A 27,208-nucleotide genomic window follows, 5' to 3' on the forward strand; every position below is an offset into this window, starting at 1 on the left:
AGCTTTGGTTATTTTAGTGAAATTAAATATTATAAGAAATGTTGGTTTCTCCACCATTATTACTCATGAACTATTCGTCACATTTAGAACATTTTAGTTTTAATGTTTGAAAACTTTTGTTGTTTGTCTTTAATTAAAATTTTGAATTTGAATCGGTTTCGAACTAACTCGAGATTAGCAACTACAATCGAGGTGACATGGCATCATTAGCAGAGGTTCACTGTAGCTTAATTATCCGGGCGTAACAATGGCGCAGGATTGATTCAAGGTGGTGTATACACGAAGCTTGAAGTTGATGAGGCGCAGGGGTGGACTGATCATCTACCATGAAGTCATGTTGAAGGTGGAGCTGGAGTCTGACGGAAGACTTCACTCGGTGCTGATTGAGGCGCTACGGCGTAAGACGTCGGAGAATCGAAGCCTATTCAGCAGGAAAAGCGAGTGATACGTAATTTGGACTGGAGCCCAGTGGTCTGATGGAAGCGTGAAACTCATCATCGGTCGGTGATGATCGGTGGTACTCTGCAGCGGGGGTTGAGTGGTGTGGTTTCGCGACTCTTAAGACTCGATCGGGACAGCAGAGGCTCGACGCGGTAATAGCGGCGAGGTGTGCGGTAAGCACGGGGACATGGAGACGGGCCAGGGCTCTGGTGGTCATACATGTGGTGAGACAACCGTGAATTTGACTCGGAATGACTACAAGTAACGGTGAAATTTCTTCATGTTTCAGACAGGCGGTCAAGAAGGAGCGGTGATGTTGAGTTCAGATAACTCTTATGTGACACCCAATATGTGAGTTGTTCATTTTTCACGCAGGTGAGTGATCAGTGTGTGATTGCGTTGGACGGATACTCTGGAAGTTGGGAGCACAATCTAGAGTAACAAGGAACTTGATTTTGCTCGAATGTTGACTCTGGTCAAGAAAAGAAGGGACTACAAGTTGTAGGTGGAGTCATATGGAGTCTTTGGAGTAGCAGCGGTACTCATGGGATATACTCAAGTCCAATGTACATGAAAGTTTGACGCATGGACGAATTCAAGGTGATGGAGAATATTCGCCAAGGTGAAGTTTGTTAGAGTTGTGTCGAATATTGTGTATAAGGTAGGTTACAGTTGGACTTATAGTTGTATTGTGTTTAGGTAGGATATGGAGTCGTGTACTAGTGGAACACTTGTATCCTAGGCCTCTCATATATAACGGGGGTAGACACACGATATAACCTATGCCAACATAATAGCACCGGAACGCAGGGGAAGCCGGCGGCATGTGCCGGTGTCCAGGGCGACCGGATGCGGTATTGTAGTGGTGTCATGGGGAGGAGCGCCCATAGTTAGGCCCCGGGGATGTAGCCATATCGGTGAACCTCGTTAACAAATGTCGGTGTCGTGCCTCGTGTGATTGCTTGGTCCTCGGATGATCAATGATATGCCTCGGATTTATTCTAACAGGATGTATGCTCAATCTTGGATTAAAGATACGAGAACTCAGGTCTAAAGAGCGGCGTAAATGAGACAACCCATCATGTTCTTTAACATAGCCTTTAAGCATGTTTATCCTGATTACTCTAACCTTACCACATCTCACTATGCATGTTCACTGTCAACTGTGGTTCGTCAAACCCCATTCGATGGACCATGACACGACCTCCAACAAAAGCATGACTAAGCATAGCACAATATGTAAGGCTGAGAGGTGGCTAATGATCAAGCAAGTCCTAATCATGCTAGGATGTAGGTATCAAGGGTAAAAGGTTACAATGATCAGGTAATTTAAAAGAATAGGCTTAATTGCCACTCCCTCTATCCGAAAAAGCTTGTCCCAAGCTTGTCTCTCAAATGGATGTATATAACACTAACTTGGTGCTAGATACATCCATTTGAGGGACAAATTTTCTTGGACGGAAGGAGTATCTATTGATAAAGTAAGAGTTGACCGAATGCAATTATAGTGTGTGACACGACTATAGGTTTCAAAATAATGGTATTCAACGTGATCATAGGGGGTTTTGCTTGCCTGTTGTCAGTGTTTTGACATTGCAATTGTTGCTCAGCTCTTGCTCGCTGGTCACGCCATCTCATTTCGATCGATTCTCATAATCATATTTGTCGTTCCCGAGTTGTAGTGTTTATTTGACTGATTGTTTCCTACTTTTATCCTAATTTTGACACGAACCAATAAAACAAGCGCGATAAAACACACATCAGGGTTCAACAACTGCATACTGAGCTTAAATTTATGCTAGGGTCTTGGGTTAAAAAAACAAACAAATTTGACAAAGTTTTCAATTAGATTCAAACAAATTTTGACACAAGTTCAAACTCTTTCAATATTCATTAGAATTAAGTTTGGGTAGATTGCATTCCAAAATTTTAAAGCACTTTGGTGAGTTCCAATTTTTTTTCCGTTACCGAAATGTTAAACCTTGCTAGGGCATGTGTGGAAGTTCAAATGAAAGCATGTGTTCATGTGAAGTTCAAATGAAAGCATGTGTTCATGTTTCACTTTCATACTTCAACAACTGCAAGTGTTTAGCAAGCTTTTGTATTTACAGCCAGACGCGTAGACTTGGAATGACACGCACTCACGCAGTGCGTACGTACTACCGAGTTTGCACAAGGAGCTGGCGGCCAGTTCCACAGAACCTTTGCATGTATGCTCGTGTTATTCGGCACGCATGGCCGGGCAAGGCATGAAACACAAGTACACAGCTAACCCGGACGTTGAGGCGTAGCAGCTGGCGCCAGCCCGGTCGCTCGCCGTCGCCGTCGCCGTCGTAGTCCTAGTCCTAGTCGTCGTCTTCGTCTGACGCTCTATGTTTTAAGTGTGAGAACGTGGCTTTGGTTTGGCTGGCTAGCTTTATGCCCATCTCCATGTCCGATATGTTTTTCTTGGAGCATCGGTCACGTCCATGTCGATGTGGATGGCCGGTAGCTGCTAGATGCAACTTTTGTCCGATCTCCGCGTCACGTCCTTTCCGGCTCCCAAGGGAGGCGCGCTCACCGCCGTCGGCGTCCCTGTTGAGCTACATGCATGGTTACATGTTGTGGGCATTTGCACGCGCAGCTGCGGTCGCTGTACATACTGTCTAATTCGGTCCTTTATATATGACGTCGGATCTAGTAATACATTTGCGCGCACATGTTGTGTACATGACGTCAGAGCTATATGATTCATCTGATTACTTGTGGTGAAATATGTCTGTGTGTGGTTTGAGTTTTAAATTTGACATGGATGCTCACACTTTCTTGTATTTTTGATATTGTACTTGTCATTGCGAGATCGACTACCCAGTGTTACCCACGAAGAACGAGGAGGGCACCACGCAGACGGGAAACATAACAAATGCCGCCTCCAACCCCGATCCCTCTTCCCAGTCGTCGTCGCCATGCACCTCTTCATCCTCCCTGTCCCTCGCTGCTGCTAGAGGCTGGTGGTTGGGTTAAGCCCTAGCACTGGTCGATGAAGGTGGCGGCGAGGATGTCTCCGCTCTAGTAGCCTTCGACGATGAGATGCAATCTATAGACGGCGGTTTGAGGCGAAGGGTATAGTTGTGCAAAGGCGGCGATAACAAATCCTGCCAAGTCTGTGGTCTTTGGTGGAGTGACGTTGCTGGTCGTCATCCCGTCTTAAGGTATGCGGGCAACATCGGTGACCTATTGTGTCCCAACACAGCGATCCTCAGCTTGGACGGGCCGGTGGTGTTGTGGCCCTGCGTTGCTAGGAAATTATTGCGACGGGCTGGAGGGTCTTGGATCTTCACAGCCGGCGGCAATGACGAGTATGTTTTGTCGATTAATTCTGCAGTCACAGAAGAGGGCGACGGAGCGTGAGGATGGAGGGGGATTGTCGGAGCATTCCGAATTGAGATTTTGGTTGTGCTAGTGATCTTCCTCCCTCATCAATCTCCGTCGCACTTGTGATGACGACCTTCGTTGTTTAGAGCCTTTGGTGGTGAGCAGCTTGTGTTGTGATTCGACTGCCTACTTGTGCATGCATCGTGTTCACTTGTGTGACATCCCACGTCAACGTGCCACATATGTAAATGATGGGATCATGGAAAATGGTGGCGATAACACATAGTGACTTTGATTTAGTGGTGCTTCTCGAGTACCTGGCCTTGAGCTCTGGGGCGAAAACCCCATATCTTACCCTAATTGGTTATGAGAGTGGTTTTCAGCTCCCGGGTGCCTAGGTACCCTCTATGAATAGTAAAACAAATAAATAAATAAGTCTGAACTTTGCAACATCAAAGTTGATCAGATTTTGTAAGTGCTTGCAAGTTTTCACGCAAAAAAACCTTTCGAGGAGCTCTACACACGAAAAAGATTTCAGTGTTTCAACTTTTGAACATTTTTAGCACTGAAATCTGAAAACTCATTTGTACACCTTTCTCTACATGATATTTTGGCATGAAAATTGCAAGAACCTACAAAGTTCGACCATCTTTGATGCTAGAAAGTTTCAGATTTTTTTTCTCTTTTTTGAATTTACTGTTCATAGAGGGTGCCTAGGCATCCGGAAGCTGTTACACCTTTCTGAATTGGTTATACCTAGCAATGATGATATTTTTGCATCGTTACCTTGTTGAACACATTGCTCTGACTTTATCGGACTTGATCTTCAGGGTGAAAATCTAGGATCTGGCATTCAATGGTTGGCTCTAACGATGGCGCCGCTTGAGCGTTGTTCCCATCGTAAAGATGTTGATGTTGGAATTCTCGTTGTCCTTACGATGTCAAGAGATGATTTGGTGCATATATGGTGATCGTTGTTGTTTATGGATCATTGTTTTGATTGCTTTGTTTTTTTACTTTTCCATCGACTAGACATAGCTTGGGTCTTGTATGACTTTTGCTCTCTTTTATAGGTTGCTTACCACATACACCATGTGATACTTTTGCTCTTTGTCGGCATGTTTATTTGTGTGTGTGTGTGTATGTGTGTGTGTGAGAGAGAGAAAGAGCACGCGCGCGTGTTCTCTTGATTGTGTGCATCCTAATTATGTAGAGGACAGGTGTGCACTCATTGTGTTTCTCTTGATGTTTCATTTCTAATCAATGAAGTCCATCCTTTGTTGATTTTTTTAGAATCTCATTGGTATTCATGGTGCAACCGCCGGTGCGCCCAACGAACAACACTTCTTAGGCTATAAAAAATGCATCAGCGTCCCCTCCCCCACCCCCAATTTGAACCATACCCACCGTCTCTGCTCAGTGCACCGTCCAACTCGAGCTCCTAGTCAGGGAGGAAGTGCGGCTTGATGCGAAGCACGCTGCCGTCACCACCAGTTGCACCAATCCCCACATGTTCGAGGCGTCAGTCGAGTTCAATTGTGAGATCACCACAACCGCGCGGCTTTAGCGACAATAAAGAGGGACCAAGGGGCGACGTTCGCTGAGCACATGCCCTGACGACTCCGATGACAAGTCGATGCCATGGGTTAGGAGGGGTACCCACGATGCCGAGGTGTCAGCCTCCGGCAATGCGCAGGCTGCCGATATCTCCTCCCGCGAAGAGTAGATGTCTATTAGCCCGGTTTAGCTCTTAAGTGTTAATGAAGTGGTAGCTAGTTTAATTTAGTGTTTCATGTTTAATAAGGCAGTGTTATGTACAATTAACTGGTTATCTAAATCTACTTTTAAATGATTATATGTGCAAACTTTCTGTTTTGAGGAGTTCTGTTCCATGGTGTTGTTTTAGGAGTTAAATTTGGCGGAAGGGCTAGAGATGCTTTTAGTTTTTTTTTCTCAAAAACACACGAGTGTGCGTATCATATATTGAAGAGAGAAAAGGGGTAAAAGAAGCCCCATCCACAGTTTACAAAGCTCTCGTTGCACACACAAGCGCATTCCACCCGACAAGGAATGAAAATATAATGATTACTCCCTATCTGCCCACGCACGTATCGCTACCACGCAGGGCTCGAGGTCGCTATGAATGATCCCTGCCCTCATCCACACCGCGCACTCAGCGACAGTCTTCCGCAGGAGCGCTCGCGCGTCCGGTGCCTTCCCCTCAAAGACAATAGAGTTCCTGTGCTTCCACAATTCCCACATGATCAGTAAGTGGAGTGCGCGTAGAGATTTGGCATGCCTCCCGGTCAGCACAGGTCTGGTAGTCCATGTCATCAAGTCATCTGTTGCTGTTGGGGCCTCTCCAATTGTGCCAATCGCCTGGCAAACCGTGTCCCAGATCTCTCTGGCAAACACACACCGGATGAGGAGATGGTTAATTGTTTCGGTGTCCTGGTCGCAAAACGGGCAGCGCTCCTGATGTGGTAGACCTCTTCTCGCAAGTCTATCTGAGGTGCACACCCGATTTTGAAGGGCAAGCCATGCGAAAAATCTGCAGCGTAGAGGTGCATGCGATGACCATGTGAAAGCTGCTGTGGGGGAGGCCTGAAGGGTCGCAAAACCTGCCGCATAGGCCGATCGCGCCGAGAAATCTCCGTCCTTCTCCCACGACCATGTCAACTTGTCTGGTATGTGATCATAAAGTGTCACGCTCTCCACCCGGGGCCAAAGCTCAAGGAACTGGGCTAACGCGTGCTCGTCCATGTCCGGGCCGATGTCTCGGGCCCAGGTGGCATCAGTTAGGGCATCAGCGACAGTCCGGGATTGCCTCGTCCTCTTAGATATTCTGCCATATATGGCTGGCGCGAGCTCCTGAATGCGGTATCCTGCCAGCCAACGGTCCTCCCAGAACATTGCCGTGCGCCCATCTCCAATGGTCATCCTTGCAGCTGCCTGAAAGAGCCCTCGAGCCTCCTCAGGCATGTTCAACTTGAATTCCACCCATGGCCTAGATTGATCAACGCGCTGTAGCCAGAGCCACTTGGTTTGCAAGGCAATGTTCATCCATCGCAGGTTTGGGACTCCGAGTCCTCCTGCCCACCTCGGTCGGCTCAGCACTTCCCATGCGACGGCACATTTGCCACTACCTGCTTCTTTCTTTCCACACCATAGAAAACCCCTACAGATTTTGACCATCGCCTTGATGGTCTTCGGCGGCAGGCCCATCGCTAGCATGGAGTGTACTGGGATAGCACACAGCACGGACTGGACTAGCAGAAGGCGGCTGCTCTTGGGTAGCGTCGCGGCCTTCCAGGTAGGCAGGCGTGCCGCCATCTGGTCGACCATGCCCTGGAGCTGCGCAGGCGTCTGCTTCCTTATTGAAAGCGGGAGGCCAAGGTACCGGCAGGGGAAGGTGCCATCCGTGCAGCCCAGGATCCCTGTGACCGTCTGCATATGTTCCCGCGTGCATCGAATTGGTAGTGTTGCACTCTTCTGTAGGTTTATCCGTAGTCCAGACGCATGGCCAAAGAGGTCCAGCACAGCAGCGCAGGCCCGCAGATCTCCCGCAGTTGGCTTCAGGAACACCATGACGTCGTCAGCGTACATGGACACACGCTGTTGGAGCCCTGTCCTGGCAAGAGGGGTGAGAAGTCCGGCTGTGGACGCGCACTCGAACAATCGGTACAAAGGCTCCATGCAGAGGATGAATAACATGGGAGAGAGGGGGCTGCCTTGTCTCAGGCCCTGACAGTTGTAGATGATCTCTCCTGCTATGCCATTGACAGCGATCTTGGTGGTGGACGTCGCCAACAGACCACATATCCAGGCGAGCCACTTTGGCCCAAAACCCAGCGAAGACAGAACCTCCACCAAAAACGGCCACTGCACGGTGTCAAAAGTTTTGGATATGTCGAGTTTGAGGAGCACCGTTGGATCCTTCAGAGCATGCAATCTGCGGACCGTGCCTTGCACAAGCATGAAGTTGTCATGGAGTGTTCGTCCTCGTACAAAGGCGCTCTGGTGGTTCCCGATCAGGTGGGGGAGATCCTCTGCAAGCCTGGTGGCGAGGATCTTGTCAAAAAAATTGATTGCTCCATGGTTCAGGCTCACCGGTCTGAAATCGCGAATGTCCATTGCCCCTTCCTTCTTTGGTAGTAATGTGACCATAGCTCTGTTGATCGCATGCAGTCCACGCATATCTCCACCATGGAACTCCTGTAGGGCTCTCATGAAATCGCCTCTGATGATAGTCCACCAGGTCGCGTAGATTCGCCCCGTGAACCCATCAGGCCCCGGTGCCTTGTCCAGCGGCATGCTTTTGATTACCCGCTCCGCTTCCTGTTCTGAGAATGGTTCTTCTAGGTGTGCCTAGTCGCGAGCAAGCATCTGTAGCGTCCCCATGTTAAGGCCTTGCGCTCGCTCGATGGTTGATCCGAGGAGTCTCGCATAGTACGCATCCACCGCTCGTGCAATGTTCTCCTGCCCCGTGTACACCTGGTCCTCTGAAACGATCGAAAGGATCGCGTTTTTCCTCTGTCTGTGACTGGCCTGGCGATGAAAGAAGGCTGTGTTCGCTTCCCCCTCCTTTAACTGGAGCAACCTCGATCTTTGCCTCGCAATTGTGCGCTGTAAGGAGCATAAGCCAAGAAGTTTTTTCTTGAGGGCCTTGCGTAGGCCCCTCTCTTGGTCTGACAAGATCCGCGAGTCCATTGCTTTTAGTTATGTTCTAATCTAAGCCATACTTTGCGAAGCTTGACTAAATTTACATGAAAAATATATCGATGTTTACAAAACCAAATAAATACAATATAAATTTTATATTCTATGGCCAGTCCTATTGATTTTGTATTTTAACTAACTGCGTGTTGATAACTTTTCTGTATAGTTAGTCAAAATTTATAAAGTAGCCTAGCATAATACTAATATGCACTGTATTTCAACGTAGAGGGAGTAAATGAATTGTCAACAATTTTAAGATATTTATGTGGCCATGCCTCGATATGTGGCTACCACGAAAACAAAAATAAGTGACTCTAGAAAGCCACTGTAAGAGTAACCTTTGGTTTGCAAGAACTGATCGGTGAAACACCAAACGGAGTCTTACTCCGGAAGTACAATGTGTGTTGAGGATGACCTGCCACCGGCCAGTGCAAGAAACAAAAGAGAAGACGGTGCAGGAGCGAACGATGCCAATTAAGGTATCACATTCACCTCAAGGGATCGCCATCGATCACGACTTGGCCACTCTATCTCTTGCCGACCCATGTCCAGCACTCCAGCAAAACTTGCTTGTCGTCTTCAACCAACATGGGCACACACAGCACACATATCACATTTGCATGCATGCGCTCCACTTGTTCATATGCACATCCGACAAGCAGGAGAGCAAAGTTCTCACTGTAATTCGGATTGTTTTACGTACGACGACTGCTGACCGTGTTGGAATCAGTTGTAGTTACAAAACAACAACATTCTCCTCGGTGAAAAACAAATCATGTAATATTTGCGTCTAGTTCCCATCAAACAAAAATTTGTACTTGAACGCGTACGTGCGAATTTGCAGTATCTACTACTTGCGTCGTAACCATAAAGTGTAACATGGAATCGGACGATGATGGTGCTTTGGCATCGTATCCCCTCTCGGGGGCTTCGTGTTTGGAGCTAAGCATCAACAAGCGAGACAGATGGAAGATGGTGGTGTTGGCGTCGAGGCTTCTGTGGCAACGATGATGGGTGTGTGTGTGATGTCGGAGACGCGGCAATGGTTGTGGTAGTCGGCTCTTCTCCGGCGTGTTCGTGGATTACCTTGGGTTGTTTTGTTGCGGTGAAGTCGGAGCTGCGGCGGCGGGGCCCCTGTGGCGACGATGACAGGCAACAGATGGTCTGTTCGGTGGTCTTTCGCGGCGTCAGCCTTGCATAGTTCTCCTTCGGAGCTATCTTTCAGAGTCAAAGCTGCGCTGTCCTTGGCGCGGGTGGCTGAGTCTGGCGCGGGCCTTCTTGTGTATCCACACAACCTCTATGGTGTGCGTTGGGTCGACGTTTGTCTTCGGAGAAGTCGGAGTCGCTTGCTCGGAGTTTAGGGAGGGCGAGAACGCCTGTTGGGGAGAAGTGATGACGATGACACCGGTGTGTGATGTTGACGAGACCCTCTATATGAGGTGTGTGTGGGGGTTTATGCTAGTGCCGCTCAGCGGTTTGTGACGGTTTTCACCCGGTTTTCCGTTTATTAACCGGGCAACTCTTTTCTGCTTAATTAATGGATGAGGCAAAGCTTCTGCCTCCGTTTCAAAAAAAAAAGTGTAACATCAACACTAGGGAGTTAACTCAAAAGCTCAAGCTGTTGAAGAAATACGATAAACATATACTTGTGAGACTAGTTGGCGGTAACGAATGGAAGACAAGTTGCGAATTTTTGTTCGCCTATTAAATTAGATTAAAATAACTAGCACTAAGGGAAAGCTTACGCCGAAAACCGTCTTCCTAGCGATTCCTTCCCTAGGTGGCCCTCATGAAGCTTTGAATCTCTTTCATTTGGTATCTTGAGGGAGAAGCAAATAAGCTAACTACAGTGCACAGCTAGTTATATACTATGGTCACGCGCATTTCTTTGCCAGTTTCTTAATACTGCCAGGAGGATTCCGGCCAGTAGGGGCCAGGAAAGGTATATCTTTTTTCTTTTTTTTTTCGAAACGGAAGAAAGGTATATCTTGTACATGGATGGTTTGTGTCCCATTCCATTATGAAGATTCTCTTTCGTGTAATTAACAATTCTGTTAGTGCTGATTGATCCTTGGTATATGTGAGGCACATAGGAGCCTCTGTTTGCTTTGCTGAATAATTAACACCACATATACAGCCGGCCAGACCTCTAACTGTTCCGGCCCTAGCTATGAAAATTTTCTATTAATTACATTAGTTGATTTTAGTGGCCTTTCCTCAGTTTTTTAAGCACTATATGCCACTCACTCAGATGGACCCCGGATGCATGAAGGAAGCCACCTTGGACACAACATGCATTATCCAAGTAAACACTTGAAGCTGAAGCTAGACACCTAAAGCGTTTCTCTGCATAAACAATTAGCAACAGAATCAAAATATTCTCACATTAACTAAGGGTACTATTTATATCCTACACATATGCATGTGAAGCTAAGCTACTGACCCTGCCGTACTTAGGCCACCATTGCATGCAGAGGCCAACACAGGGAGGGAGAGGTTCTTCATTCTTCGGGTGCAGCAGTAAAGGCATCGCCGGTCAAGATAAGATGATCCATGCGTCATCTGATCACTTTGACATCCAATCACACGCGTGAGTCCACCTCAGCTGTATGTACTTGCATGCCCGTTTCCCAGAGCTGATGATATGCCTGACCCTATACCATCTGCTTGAACCTGGACTGGCAACACATAAAATTATTGGGCGATTCATGATGAGAGAGGAAAAGCCGTGTTCATACCAACTTGGAATTCCGGTGCCGATGCCCTGTCAGATCAGGGCCAACAGGAACAATCAACACTTCCTCGATAATTATATTAGATTACGAGGAGATGGGCAGGAAAATAAGTGGACGGTTTCCTGAGGATTATCAGATCAAAAGGAGCCAATGTTAGTGGCAATCTGATGAGGCTGTGATGAGGCAGAGGATGCCAGAGTGATGTTGGTCATGCAACATTCGCCTCCCCAAGTCAAGCAGTTCAGAACTTGGCAGGCCCTACGGTTACGTACTAAGTACTCCCTCCGTAAACTAATATAAGAGCGTTTAGATCACTACTTTAGTAATCTAAACGCTCTTATATTAGTTTACAGAGGGAGTACTAAAGCAACTCTGGTCTTCGGATGGGCCCCTAAGGGCGTTCATACCTGCAGGTGGCTTTCGCTGCCGTCATCCCATCCGGTCTTGACAGTGCTCCGGTCGTTAATGATCCCAAGCTAATCATGCGTGCGTGCAGTGCAAAGTGCTACAAAGGTAGTATTTGTTTCGTTATGGGGGTTGTTGTGTCTTTGGTTTGTGGAGACATTGTAGTTAGCTGGACTTAACCACTGGTTCTTAGTCAAGTTTCCTCTGCTGGCTACACCATGTACAAAATGTCGAATGGGAATCAGGGATCCAAGCGGGCCGAGCCGCACCGACCCGTCTTAGTACTTTTGCTTGCACATTAATACGAGCGACACATACACAGAAACACGCCAAAGATGGTTTACTCTTTGCTTTTGGTCTTGTCAGTCGAACCCTTCTCTCTATCTAATGAAAAACATGCAGCTCTCCAGCACGGTTCGAAAGTGGCGACGGTACTTGGATCCCTACTGAGAAAAAAAATGGTTGCTTGGAGTTCCGAGGGTTTCTCCCTCGTGTCGTTTAGTGTGCTTAAACCTGTTGCCGTCATGGAGTAGTCAGTACTCACCATGAAGCAATTTTTTACTACCTTCATAATCTTTGAACCTCCAAGTGAAGTTAAGCACTGGCAATTTGGTCAAGGGACTGGTGGTAAGCAAGTAGTTGGGCACCAACCCCTGCCTAGCTGAAAGTAGTGATAAGATGGTGACCGCTTGGCTAGCTATATTGACTGAAGCACTGAGTTCCCTTCTTTGGTTGCTGATGAGAAGTACATTTGTCTCCCAGTGGCCAGTGGTTTTCAGAGAGAGACAAGAATGAAAAAAGTGCAGCTCAGCTACGAAAAAAAGGTTGCAAAGCCAAAGCAGGTGCGGCACTTCACTTAGCTTGATGTCACAGTTCAAAAAAACTTGGCTTGATGTCACTACAGGACCAGGCCTCTTCCCTATATAGCAACATCATGATCCTTCTTTTTTTTTTCTCTCAAAGCATCTCCAGCCACGTACCTCTAATTCGAGCCCTCAAACGCTTTCTTTTTTTCTCTCTCTTAGAGGATCTTCAGTGACTGGACGTGTCCGTTTTGAACGCCTATTTATCAGTCTGCGCAGCCACACTCCACATTTTCTTTCTCATATGTCCGATCACGTACATGTGATTGGTGGAGATGAAGAGAGAGAAAGAAAAGAATGAATAAAGAAAAAAAAGCGGTCCGGGGTGGGGACGCGTCCTATGTGACGGACTGCCCGGGCGTGCCTGGGCGCGTCTACGAGCCCTCATATCCTCCCCATATTTGAGATGGATATGAGGGTTTGCGGACAGCCCGGACGTATAGAGATGATACGAGGGGTCCGGTTGGGTTAACTTTTTGCCATTTTTTGTTTCTCTCTCCTGTCCGGTCAGTGGTCCCCGCGCCCGTCTGGTCAATTTGAGAAGTCCGGTTGTAGATGCTCTTAGGGCATGGCCAACGCTACACCGTGGATAGGTGCTCCAGCCGTCCACGTCGGCTCGGATGGTCCAAAATGAAGTATGGTGCTGCTTGCAGAGCAAAGTCGCTTCCTGCAGAGGAGTCGGGCTCCTCCCTGACAAAAGAGGAAAAGGGAGGGAGAAAGGAGAAAACGTATAGACATGCACCAGCTCTGTATGGCATGTGACCTTCAGCCATCGTTTGGGAACTGAGTAAAGCTGGATGACGAAAGGTTAAAGTGCGGGCTAATGAGGCAGCCATGCGTTGGGTGGTTAAGGCCATATATTAATGCTCTAACACATTTATCTATGTGGAAAGGCTGAAGCATCACCAAACTGATGCCTCCATTGTACATGCCCTTATTAAGCTATAAGGACAGTCGCTTTATCAATTAAATTGTTTGCAAGTCCATGTTTAGAGCCTCGCTTAATCTGGACTGGATCCGACCTTGATGCTAGTGAGCTCGCAGTGACGCTGCTACATACATTGAAAACCTATGTGTTCAACGGCTACCTGGCGGGCGATAGTTGCTGGGAGAGGAGCATTGGAGACTGGGCTGTTGAGGAGGATCGGGGACGGTTCCTCTGTAAGAATCTGGGAAGATAGATGGCTGCCAGGGAGATTATCACTTCGACCAACGGAGCAGATTGGTTCTGCTACACTCTTCACAGTGGCAGATTTGATTGACAATGAGAGCTGGTCCTGGAAAGCTGATCTAGTCAGGAATAACTTCATACCCCAGACGCTGATGCAATTCTTAATATTCCGCTCAGACAAGGTGGTGGTGATGATTTTTGGGCTTGGGCTCATGAGAGGTCGGGTTCCTACACTGTAAAATCCGTGTATCGTGCTCTAATGACTCGTAACGAGCAATTAGCTCTAGAGGAAGGGACGATTACAGAATCTTCAAAGAACAATAAGCAGTTGTGGACGCGACTATGGAAACTAAAAGTGCTGCCCAAGGTCCGTGTGTTCTGGTGGAGAGTCCTTTGGGGCATACTACCGGTGGAGACAACACTACAACATAGGCATATAGCAACCTTAGCGCGATGCAAGGTTTGCAAAGGTATGGATGAAGATATGCTTCATGCATTGATTAAGTGCTCTCATGCGCAAAGCTTTTGGGCAGAAGCGAGAAGCTGGCTGCACCTCAAGTTGCCGGAGCTACACCCTTGTACGTGGTGCAAGGATATCCTCTGTGATCCACGTTTTTACTGAGGTGGACAGAGCTAAAATAGTTACTGTCATGTGGGCGATCTGGACATCACGTAACAGCATAACACATGATAGAGTGAGTATGGACCCGGTCCAATCCATGAAGCGTATAAGAGAAACACTGGCTCTATTGGAACTCCCATTGGAGCAGACTAAGACGCTGCCTGGGTATGGATAGAGACCGCCTGAAGTTGACTGGGTAAAAATCAATACGGATGCTAGTGTTTCAGTGATTGAGCACAAGAGTGGAATAAGAGGTTTAACTAGATCTCTTTCTTCATTTGTTGCTGCCTGGAGTAAGCCTTACCCCGATGTTACAGATCCTCTTATTGCAGAAGCGTTGGCGTTGCGAGATGGGGTAATATTTGCAAAGCTCCGGGAGTTCTCGCGAGTGGCTATGGAAACAGATTGTTTGGAGATGGTACAGCTATGGCACTCGCGACGCTTTTCGCGCTCTATTGTAGCGCCGCTACTTTTAGAAATTGATGAGCTAGCCTTATCCTTTCTTTCCTTTGATATTCAACATGTAATAAGAAATGCCAACTTGCCGGCTCACTTGTGTGCTTAACATGCAAACACACTTGGGGTAACCGACTGTTGGATGGACTTCCCGCCCAGCTTCCTCATGACCAGCGTGATGGCTGATCGTGTTGGTGCCATTGTTGTTAAATAAAGCTCATAATTTCCCGCAAAAAAACATGTCGAGGAACGTGTCGATCGGTCGATGCACGTGGAGATATGTACGTGTGTATGTATATGCAGCTAGTCAAGATGCCAAAATGCTCCGTAGGCCCGTTCCCGCGTTATTGATTTTGAACATATTCAGTGCGCAGGTAGTAGGTCTGTCGGTAGAACTAAGTTAAGTCTCAGCATTCAGGTCATCCGGTAAAAATTTAGTACTGGGGTAGCTATCTACGCCCCCAAAAGCTGTCTGAAAAGGCGATATCTGGCTCCAACTGCAACATGTGTGCTAATTTTACACGTACATACTACTACTACATTCGAATAATCGACAATTCGACACACTTAAAGCACACTGTATGTTTAGCTGGCTACTGGTTTCAGAATCATTCTGACTAGGATTCACATTCACTTTCATTCATTCTGATAGGAGCAGCTGCTAGTCATGTCATGTATGGCGCTTTACAGTTCGCTGCAGACCAAGAGCAGCTCCGCGAGAGAGAGAGAGAGACCGTGACGTGTTGTCACTTTTTAGTTTAGACGGTGAATCAGTTCTCGATGATTATGCCCCTTGCGTTGTTCTGATGCGATTTGCGCCCAAAACTCAGTCTGTTACTTCCGTGAACTTTCCGATGATCCAGTGCGGTACAACAAACAAACAAACAAACAAAAAACCGTATTTTGCAGGCGGCGACCTGCATTGATGCGTCAACACAACGCCTCGCCCCTGCAGCCTCGCACGTTTGGGGGCAGAGAAGAGCCAACTACTAAAACAAGAGAATCGGTTGTGCATAATGCACGTCAATTCAGAATCCACTCATGTGTGTGAAGGTCAATCGAGGTCACTAATTAACTCTAGTATATGTTGCATGTCACTGGGCAAGAGAATCCTGCATCCCACCACTAATTAACTCTGGGACCGGAAGTATAACACGCTGGTGCTGAGATGTGATTCGTGTAAAACCGACACGCTCACGACGACACGAGTATGAACACATGAGGTGGAAAACAGAGTGGCGGTAAGTTCTGGGAGCCTACCTGAATTCTGAAAACCGGTACGCGGCCGAGGATGATAAACTTAATTAATCAACTGAACCGTAGGGGGCTAAGCACGGATCTTGGTGACAGCGGAATGAACCCATATTCAAAACGAAAGCCCATATGAAAACAAAACTGCACTTTCGAACCTCCGCCGCCGCTGCTGCTGCGTCCCAGGGTTCAGAAAAAAAAACACGGAAGAGGAAGAAATGAATAACGCATCATGATCATCACCACGATACGCTTTGTACACGGAATGAACACACACGTTTGGTTAGTGGTTAATTGCCCGAGCCGCGAAAGAAAACGAAACGGGAAAAGAAGTGCGGATTGCGAGACGGTTTGGCGGCTGCTTGCGGGCGCGACAAGCGCCGGCGGGGGTTTTGGAATGGCGTGCGTCGGACCACCTTCTCACCGCCTCTCGACCCTTTTCCCGTTGGCTCCTCCTCCTCCTCTATATAAACGGCACCATGCCCGTCACTTCATCCCTCCCCAACCTCCTCTCCCTCCTCCTCACTCCTCTCCAGCCGTCTTCGCCTTCCTCCCGCCGCCAACGTCTCTGCTCTGGAGCTCGTGACCGGAGGATAATGAGCGTGAATCCTGGAGGCTGCTACACCGTATTCATCGCCAACAAGAGCTTCTACTTCTGGATCTTCCAAATCTTCAACCGATACGGCCTCCTCTCCACCTGACTCCATTCCTTCACCTGGATTCTAGATTTCTAGTCCTGCCTCAAGTATTTGTGACGGCAGTTGACGCTATATATATACATACATACACTTATTAGCTAGTCACAGCGCAAGCTTAAGCATCATCTGCTCCTCCTGGGTTGGGCTGGGTTACTGTTGGATCGAACTGTCCAAGATATTTGAATTGGCTGCAAGTTTCACACAAGCAAGCAACGGGCATGGGCACCATGACTCTGCCGCCCGGCTTCAGGTTCCACCCCACAGACGACGAGCTCGTCGGCTACTACCTCAAGCGGAGGGTCGACAACCTCAAGATCGAGCTCGAGGTCATCCCCGTCATCGACCTATACAAGTGCGAGCCATGGGAGTTGCCAGGTACATACACATGCATCTTCTATGCGATTCATTCTGTATTTCAACCAACATGCCACACATTCATTCATGCTTCGACTGACAAAAAAAGTGTGTGCGAGCGAGTTGAATTCCCTTTTAGCTATGTCAAACCGCATGGTGTTTACCTTTCTTTCCCCCCTGAATAGACAATTTATTTGATAAGTAATAATTTGTCACCCTCGAATAGCATAATTCTTTTAGAAAAAGAATCTGCCCTCCAAATTGCTTGCTAGCTAGCCAGCATACATGAAAAGGGACTTTGTGAAAGAGGCATCTCGCCTCATATATTCTCCATAACTTAGGCCGGTTGCAGATGAGTCATTTTCCCGCCTTTTCCCAAAGAAACTTGTTCGCCAAATCACCACAGTCACCCCTCTCAATTTTGGAATATTCTCAACGGCCAATTACAGTAATCAGTACACAGTTAATTCTGGCATAACCTTCTGTGCACTCAACTGTACATAGCTACTACTTCTAAAAAAAACATAGCTAGTTTGTACAGTGACCAATGTGAATGAGAATGCTAAGATTCAGAGCTGTGTGCGTTTGATCATTCTTCAGAGAAGTCGTTCCTGCCCAAGAGGGACCTGGAGTGGTTCTTCTTCGTGCCGCGGGACCGCAAGTACCCCAACGGGTCGCGGACCAACCGGGCCACCACCACGGGGTACTGGAAGGCCACCGGCAAGGACCGCAAGGTGTCGTGCGACGGCGGCGCCGTCTGCGGCGTCAGGAAGACGCTGGTGTTCTACAAGGGCCGGGCCCCCGGCGGCGAGCGCACCGACTGGGTCATGCACGAGTACCGCCTCTGCCAGGACCTCCTCCACGGCGCCTCCAACTTCATCGGCGCCTACGCGCTCTGCCGCGTCATCAAGCGCACCGAGGCCGGCCTCCTGCACGGCGACGCGGTTGCCAAGGCCAAGCCGGGCCACCAGCAGATGACCAAGGTTGGGAGCAGCTCCTCCCTGGTCACCACGGACCAGCAGCTGAGCTCCCTCACGCCCAGCCCTCCGCGCCTCGACATCGTCGGCAACGCCTTCCAGCTTCACAGCTCCCCCTCTCCCCTGTACGGAGGGGAGGTGATGTCCGGCATGGGTGCGCCCCTGGGGTTCCCGCAGCAGGACGCCGCCGGCACATTCTTCATCGACGGCGACCTCGCCGGCGCAGGCGAGACGACGCAGGCGCACATGCCTTTCTTCGACGACATGGGCGTGGTCTCGGACCACGAGCTCAGATGGGACACCTTGCCGCTCTGCACTAACAACACCTTCTCCTCCACCGCCGGTACGTGCACTGCTCTGCTTCACGAGCTCGATCAATTCTTGAATCCTCCGTCGCCATTCGCGCGAGTTCTCAATGCATATGCATGTCCTTCTGCAGGCGCGGCGGAGCTTTGGAACCCGGCGGCACCGAACGCCGCCGCCCCGATGCTGTGCAGGGAGGCGAGCGACGACCTGGCGGCGTTTTTCTCGTCCTTGGACGAAAACAACATGGTGGTCTACTGAAGCTCAGATTTCACAACCAAGATCGTGGTAGTAATTTCGGCAACAGAGGAAATAATTCCAGAAACCTAATTGCTCTCGGCAACGGCGGTATATTTTTAGCCAGTGTACGGGTCGTATACCGTATGTGTAAGCGTACGTAGTACTGTGTGTCAGTGTGTGTGTGTCTTGTACTCGGAGTGACGGCCTATTTTAGCACTGTCTTCTCACGCTGTGGCACGACACTTCCTTCTCTTTACTGTGACTCAGTCTCTGTACTAGCTGCTGAATATGTTGTGCTCCCATTTCGGGGATGTAAAATTCCCCATTGCTATTATACAATAGTATAAAATTCCCCATTGATTGATGCAGAGGGTCATGAATTGTTATTTTTTCAAACGCAAGTTTTATTCATTTGAAATAACCATTACATCATTTACGAGGATTGGTACGATTTCATTTAAAGGCTCTCAAACCAAATAAAAGTTAAAGAGAACCTAGCCAACCTAGCAAGCTCATGAGCAACTTTATTTGCTTCTCTATTACAATGCTCGAATCTAGAAATAAGGAAATCACAAGCAAAATGGAAACATTCATGAAAAAATTACCGCCGCCACACTTGTCAATCGTCCTTCATCCTTCATTATATCAATCATCTTCAGATTGTCGAGTTAATAACAAGGTGATTGCAACCCGCCCTTTGCTCAAGTGATAGACCAAATCCAAGGGCCGAAGCTTCAGCCGTCAGGACATCTGCGCACCAGTCATAACCCCCTCCCCCCCTTCTCCTCCCAACCTCAGCGAATTTGCCTTTATCATCCTTCATTTGATTCATGACCGTGTGATTCCTATGGGCATGTTTGGTTAGGGTTTCGTTAACGCAAATAGTAACGTAATGAGGTTACACCACATTGTGGATGTAACAGGACTTTTGCTAGTTTTGTTTGGTTGACTCAGGTAACGGAACAGGGAGAAGGCATACGATCGAAGAGATAGGAAAAAAAACTATAAGTAGGGTTGCTCAGAGAGATCACCATGGACACCAAGACCTGAGGTTGCACGCATGGTTTGCGCATAGATTAGTTGCGTAGGGAGCGGCGGCCACTGAGGCGGCTATGGTGTTACGATAGCGCCAGTGTGGTGGCTGGCATGATAGCGGCACTGTGGTGGCGGCGTCCAAGGCAAAGATGTCGAGTGAGAAGAGGAAAGAAACATGAGAGAAAAGTGGGCCGGGATGGAACTGCTTAAGGGCATGTAAAATTGTGTTATTTTAGAAGTGCTACATGGAAAAAATGATGAGGTAACCCTCAAAGAAAATGACGAGATGAAGGAATGAGAAACTTAAAAAAAAGTTTTATCTTCTCTTGACTAAGAAATGATCTCTTAGCAACAGTATCTCTAGATAATGAGTAATAGATAACATATTAATTATACACCATATTTTATTAAATTATTGTGGCAAACTTATACGACTCTCTAATCAACCACCGTACATGCCTTAACGGCCAGGGCGGCTCTGATCGATTTTGCATAGCACTGTAATAATTGGATTACACGGTTTCGGATTCCAGCCAGATTCAACCAAAAGCCGGTAGCGGTTTTGGATGGCGGTGTAATCAAGGTCCGGGCAACACATCCAGAGTATATATATGCATGAAATTTCTTAGCATGTGCGCCAAAAAACGCTGCACATAATTGTTACAATAACTGCAAGGAATCCTGACTCTCAGGGAGTATGTTTTTTTGAAAAAAAAAGATGACCCTTGGTCTTTACATCTGGGCGATGTATACGGTCACTTTACTAATTATTCTCAATAGACCTTACAAAGTCATACAACAGTAAGACTAAAATCGCCGTCTAAGCAACAAACTGTCGCTACACCTATCCAGTTGATGAAGGGGTGCAGATAGTCTGGGCCTAATACCAAACAAACATCGCAACCAAGCCTAACATCTAAGACCTGAGACCCCAACCTAGCCACTTGCCGGGTCTGGGGCACACTCTAGTCCGTCGTGCTCTCAGAGGCCGCCACCGCCAACTGCCACCGCTCCATCTTCAGAACTGTAGTGATGCATCAACCTTGCTCGGTCTAGCTATCGTCGACGCCACCACGGCGCCCAACGGCACCTCCCCCCTACGTGCAAACAGCTGAGCACGTCGCGGTCGTCACTGATACATCTCAGCGCCATGCTGTCAAGTACCACCAGCCGACACAGCTTGAAGTCCTTGGAAGATTTGTCATGCATAGTACCTGTCGACCAGGCATGACAAAGCGTAGCACCTGTCGGTCAGCCATGACTTGACATATCCATCGAAGCTCCGTGCAAGACGAAGACGCTCCACCTCCTGCCTGTGATTTTCAGCGCTGCTCCGCAAACGATGCTCCCAGGAGAAAAACGACACCGCAGTGCCGCCATCGTCCGGTCTGGAACACCAGATCTAGGGTTTCCCCGGAGCAGCACGAGTGGGTCAACAATAGTTACATGACGATGCCTTCATCAAGGTAACGGCGAGAACGCCGTCATCGCCTGCCGCCGGCTCGGTTTTCACCGGCAACCATGTCTCCCCTACTCGCAGCCGGGACAAGATGATGGATCTCGAGATCCGATCACCAAGCCTCTCGCCGGCCATCTCTAGAAGAAGATGACCACCATGTCCACCAGCGTCACCACGCCGGGCACGCATCGCCGCCGGCACCCCCATGGTGCCTAGAGGCCGACAAGCCCCAACGAACACCACGCCTCGCCAGCCGCCATGGCCCAGACCCAAGCACCACCAGATTCAGATCGGATCAGGGTCAAGCCGCCGCGGAGGCAGCACCACTGGACGGTGCCCTGCCCTCCACCCCGCTGTAGGACCGAGTCATCGCTGGAGCTCCGCCGCGCCACGCCGCCAAGCCGCAGCCAGAAGAACTCGCCCCGTCGTCAGGGCAGAGAGAGAGACACGCCAGAGAGAGGCCCCGCCGCCGCCGGCACTGCCTGGGCTTTGCCCGGCTGCGTCCCACGACGACGGTGAGGGGGGAGGGAGGGTGTTTGAGGGCCGGCGACGGAGGGAGCTAGGGTTCCCCCGAGTCGCCTCAGAGAGGGACGCGGGGGACAGGGAGTATGTGAGTATCAGTTCCCGTAGAAGGCAAAACAGGAACGGCTTGGACCAGAGCGGGGCATCTGATGGCGTGGCGGTGACTTAGCATGGCATGAAGTCTGACTAAAGTGCAGCCGAAGGAGGAAGAAAAGAAAAGAGCCAGGCATGATTGACAGGAAGCACATATGCCTGTGCTGGACGAGGAAATGTGGCCACCGTCATTCCAAGAATCACACCATCTTAAAAGAGAAAGGGGCGAGAGGACGGCGCGCCCCATTTTGCTCACAGATTTTAATCGTGTAGTGCTCTTTTCCGAATGCTAACCTTTATTCCGGGCCTTTTGAAATCTGAAAAGGAATTGAAAATTTTGTTGTCATGCTATTGCATGACAGTTCTTCCCTGATCTTATTTGTTCAGCCTCCATGCATTGGGTGCCTCGGCGGTAGGCTTGTCCCATGATTTTTCTTTTATATATATATATATATATATATATATATATATATATATATATATATATATATATATATATATATATATTTATTTATTTATTTATTTTTGCGTAAAAGCTTGTCCCATGATTTCGTCCTACCATAATCTAGAGCATAAGGATTATCAGGCTTGTTTGATTCAAAAGTTCTTCGAACAAATTCTGCATGACTCTAATTCTTAGTAGGAATTTTTTCTAGATGGGTTGTTTGATTCATATATTAGAATTCATAATATTTTTTCCTGACAATTCGTTTGTGCTAGATTTCATAAAAAAAATCATTACACTCCAACCTCACGTGAAGAATTTTTTTCATGCATGCAATTTCTTTTAAAAATATATGAGCTACTCCCTCTGTAAAGAAATACTAGATCATTGATGGCGCGCGTTGCTGCGCCCGTCTATCTTTAACTTATGATAAATAGACTCAAATGAGTTGTTCACGGAAGTTTTTCCTTTTCTTTTGAAACAAAACACCCAATACAGTAGTAAATAATATTGTATTATATCCGTTCGGAACAGGGAGTATTAAGTTGGAACGAAGCAACAGATATTTCACTCAGTGAACCAATGGCAACAATAACCTTAAACATTGACCCACAACTGGCATACTTGTAGTTTTGCATCCAATCATAGGGACAAAAAAAATACAAATGCAATAGTTACCACGAGGATGCAAGTAAAATATTCATATTATGTTGATGTTGCATACATGGTACATCCCTCTGAAAAACAGGTCATGTGCTGCACACTCCCTTGAAATGATTAGAACATGTTTTTATCACAAACACAGTAAAAAATCCTTTACTATTGAGATCTTAAGCTTTCTTTGGCCGTTCCTGCAAGTCTTACAAGCTCTCCCCAAACTAAACACAATCAGGAAAGAGGTCAAACATGCTTCTGGAAACAACATGCATTGATACTCAACAATCGTACCAAGTAACAACATAATAAGAACGTCTGAAGTTGATATTATCTCGACCTTCTTGAACTGCACAATCTATACCTATGGGCACAAGTACCAGCAGATTCCAAGGAATTCCTTCGTTAGCTCGGTAACAATCGAGGTAAAAATCCAGGCAACAACCCAAAAGAAACATGAATACACCACTGCATTTGCACAGATGGGAAACAAGATGAACCATCATCATATACTTAGGGTGGGAAAAAGGATCATCATGCTGCTACTACGAGTACAACCTTCAACACATCACATAGCTTGTACTGAAAATGCTCATAATCATCATCTAGCGCACAATGCTGTAAAAAGATCATCTACAAATACACAATGATAAAAGGAAAAGCTACATACTACAAAGAAGTTGTGTAAGCTTTTGTTATCTTCTTTGTAAGGCATTTCAGTACAGACTCCGGAGAACCATGGGTTGTCGGTGAAGAACTAAAGATAGATATCTTCTTCACCTTTGAAAGGTGATGTGAGTATTAAAACGACAAGAAACGGATTATGCATACATGTACTGAATAAATACGCTTGTTTGTATCAAAATTTCCTACTCCGTAAATAATATCAAACGTGGATGAATCACCTAAGGGTTTTGGATCACTGAGGCAACTAAAGTCAAATCGAAAATAGAAAGCAAGATAGAGCGAGATAGACATAGCGCTGATGAAGATGGATGGTCATAAGACATCTTTGGTGTAACTTAGTTTGTTCAGATAAATATGGGAAGACGTCCGTCTAATGTAGTAAGAAGATGAAGCACACATCTAGAGACCACATCCGTAACAATTGATAGCATGATAGGCAAAATGCAGTCCGATCCTAAGAAGCAATTGCACTGGGTCAGCGACATAGGACTAATGGATGACTCAAAAATCAAAAGTAGCAAGTCAAATCTTGCCGGTGTTATAATAATTGACTATTGTACTGAATGTATTTATGTCTGTTCTAAATTAACTTCAAGCTTGTTTCTTTGCATATAACAATTTCTCACTGAAGTAGATAATGCAAGAAGCATCGTAAAATTAAAAGATAGCCAGCAATGGACTTGATCAATCAAGCAACCTGTATCATCATAGGTTTCTGAAGCTCTAGATACAACACATGTATGGGCAGTATGGCAATTTACTACAACTAACCAACATAATTAGGAGATCAACCATCGCAACAGAAAAAAAAGATATGAACAGACGAGGGTACTATACTACACTAACCTGATTAGCTGGACAAATTCGACATTCATTTTGCAGCACCATATCTTGCAGGATGTTGGCCCCTCCTGACCAATTAACCCATGTAATGGCCTTATTAAAACCGTCTAAAAGGGAAATCAAGGTGGCAAATGCGAACACCGGAATCTGCAACAACATTGCCATAGGCCAATATGCTTACGCTATTTGTCCAAGTAATAAATCATACGAGTCTAGATAAACAAATTTATGTTGTACTTTCAGGAACCATAGTTACATGGCAAATTTCATGTAGGAAGAGCCAAAGATCTCATAAAATACTTTGTGCTCTTGTTCTAGAGGAAAGGAAAGCAATGATAGAATGCTAGGAAACAGAGACTTCCTATAGTTCTACCAAAAAAAGACTTGCTACACTCATCTGGATAAGTATGTAGTAACCAAAGGGTGGCCAATATCAAAATGCAAGTTAAGAATTTGTGCAAAAAGAGGGAAATCACACACACTATCAATTCTATTATTGATGGTAACGAATATTGAGCAGTATATATAGCACAAAGAGGGAGTATGTTATAATTTTTCTAAAACCAAAGAGCAATATATAATCGATCAATGATTTACTTGGGGACTTCAGAAATTTCCAACTTCTTTGTGCTGTAAATGAGAGAAAGAAAAAAGACGTTAATACATACATCTGAAAGCAATGGTGGTACGAAAGATCAAAAACTGCAATTTACATAAATGCTGCAAACTTCAATAAATATTCATTTGACTCGATTGTTGCAGGCATATTCCAGAGTCCAGACCACAAAGGGTAGTTATGCAGCCAGAAAGAAAGCACATTGTTGGTAATGTATGAAAGGCAGCGCAAAATACTGAGAAAGCAGGACCTTGGACTTGAAGGTTGGCATTGATGGTCCGGTGAATGTCACTGGGCACTGTTGTTGTGTTAGCCGATGCATAAAGGTCCTTGCCCCATTCTAGTTCTCTCAACTCTGCTTGTAGGTGAAATATTTTGCACTGCACTAAAGGATAGTGCACAATAAATAGAAACCATGATTGAGTCTTCGTCATGATGAAATTTACCTCACTGGCCTATCTAAAATGGAGAAACTGATGTTCATACCTGCTCGACGGCCGTCGTGAGATGACGCAAGAGGAGATCCATTGGGAAGACAGAACATCAGGCAGTTTTCTCTCGAGAAGATCACTGGAGGAGAGGTTGATTCAGTAAGCATCTAGCAATTACTTTCATCCTCACACCACCAAGACAGACGGGGAGTGCTCATCACGGTTTCCTCGCGCCAGGGTGAGATGAGAAGGGTTTCGCCATTGTGAAGTCAAGAGAAGTGTGAACCACGGGGCAAGGAGGAGAGAATAGGATGGAAGGACGCATCAAGGAGGAGGCGGCAGGGTGGCTGCAGATGTCGACGACGCAGGAGGGAGCAGTGGCGGCGGCAAAGACAACCCTAATCGTGAGATCATGGGCGTGCCAAGGTTGAAGAAGCAGAAGGGCTGCATCAGGTTGTTGTTGAAACGTCGTTGTGTCTGTACTTTGCCCCACGCTGGATTAAAGCCCATTAGGCCCAGTTTCACGACAGGCTTCCGATATTGTTACGGGAGTAGCGGCCCTGTGAATTAGCGCTCGCTGGTTTGGTTCACATCTAATTGGACGGTTGAAACATCCAAAAATAACGATCCGACGACTGCAAACACTGATAGCCTGGGAGGGCTGGGAAGATGCTCAGTTGTAATATATCTAAATAAGGTCTTATACTCTCTCCGTCCGGAAATACTTGTTGGATAAATGGATAAAAATAGATGTGTCTAAAACTAAAATACTTGTCTTGTATTATACTTGTTGGATAAACGGTTGAGTGTCTCGTCCTTTTTCTAGCCACTTTTAACTTGTCACGGGACTTTCCGGCGTTACACTCCGAACTTCTGCCCCTCTTTGTTGTATACGCAGTATTCACCCGACCCACATATCACATTCACTTTATTTCTTGTGACCACTTTTTATTCGTTTTCCTATGCAAGTGCCAAGTGAGGACAAACTACAGATTTTTCCCATGGGGTACCTTTCAACCTTTTCCCCCCTAGACTGAGAAGGTGAGCATTTGAGCACTTTTCACGAGGTATAGCTTTCTTTATGAGTTAAAAGAATCCGAAGGTAGATTTACCAAGCAAAAAACTTCCCTGCCTTCACCTCCCGCGCGCCTGCTTCAATCACCATGGCTCGATGGCAGGCTGGTTGGAGCTGCCGGCCTCCGCATCGTGTCGGGCATGCTTGTGGGGCGGCAATCCGCCTCGGCCCCCACACCCGCGTGCCCCTCCGGCCATAGCAAGAAATGGACGGGATCACATGGAATCTCTCGCCGGAGAGAGCAAAGGAGACGACTGAGGGGGGAGGATTGTGATGGAGGATATGGAGCAAGCGAACCCTAAAACAGCCCCCACCCCGTAGATATAGCCGCGGAGGGGCAATACGCAGGCCTCTTGTAAAAAAATTTACAATCTAGGCTAGATATAGCGTTTCTGTTCAAGCCCCACAAAAGGCAAAAAAGGCTAAAACTGCCAGATTTATGCGGGCCGGTGAGGTTTGCGGCATCTGCTAGAGTTGCTCTAAGGAGGTGTTTGTTTCGTCAAATTCTGCCCGTCACCTGTTTACAGTGTAAACGGATACCCTTATGTGTGTTTGGTGAGACACCTCTGTAATCACGTTCGTCTGTAATCAGTTCCAGGCCAGTTATCGAACGATACCCCCCACCTCCCATCGGTAAAGGCTTCCTTACCGCTCCCGGCTCCACTCCTCCCCCGCGACTCGCTCATCCCCTCGATCTGTTTGCGCTGCCGCCTTCCTTCGAGTCCCGCGCCGCTGCGCCGCCATGCCGCCACCTCCCCT

General features: G+C 47.2%; 1 protein-coding gene across 1 annotated transcript; it reads left to right on the top strand.

Moving 5' to 3' along the window:
* The first annotated feature begins 16,457 nt into the window (after positions 1-16,457).
* On the top strand, positions 16,458-18,953 carry LOC123123374 (NAC domain-containing protein 96). The gene is made up of 3 exons (XM_044543880.1): positions 16,458-17,090; positions 17,670-18,389; positions 18,486-18,953. The coding sequence occupies exons 1-3, from the start codon at positions 16,934-16,936 to the stop codon at positions 18,608-18,610; spliced, it is 1,002 nt and encodes a 333-aa protein (XP_044399815.1). The 5' UTR covers positions 16,458-16,933; the 3' UTR covers positions 18,611-18,953.
* Positions 18,954-27,208: the final 8,255 nt, after the last annotated feature.

Source organism: Triticum aestivum, chromosome 1B, assembly GCF_018294505.1.
Source record: "Triticum aestivum cultivar Chinese Spring chromosome 1B, IWGSC CS RefSeq v2.1, whole genome shotgun sequence".
Classification (NCBI taxonomy): domain Eukaryota; kingdom Viridiplantae; phylum Streptophyta; class Magnoliopsida; order Poales; family Poaceae; genus Triticum; species Triticum aestivum.

Excerpts from the sequence above, each read along its gene's own strand:
- LOC123123374 (XM_044543880.1), top strand. The coding sequence starts at position 16,934 with ATGGGCACCATGACTCTGCCGCCCGGCTTCAGGTTCCACCCCACAGAC. Across the intron at positions 17,091-17,669 it reads CGAGCCATGGGAGTTGCCAG|AGAAGTCGTTCCTGCCCAAG; the intron begins GTACATACACAT and ends ATCATTCTTCAG. Across the intron at positions 18,390-18,485 it reads CACCTTCTCCTCCACCGCCG|GCGCGGCGGAGCTTTGGAAC; the intron begins GTACGTGCACTG and ends GTCCTTCTGCAG.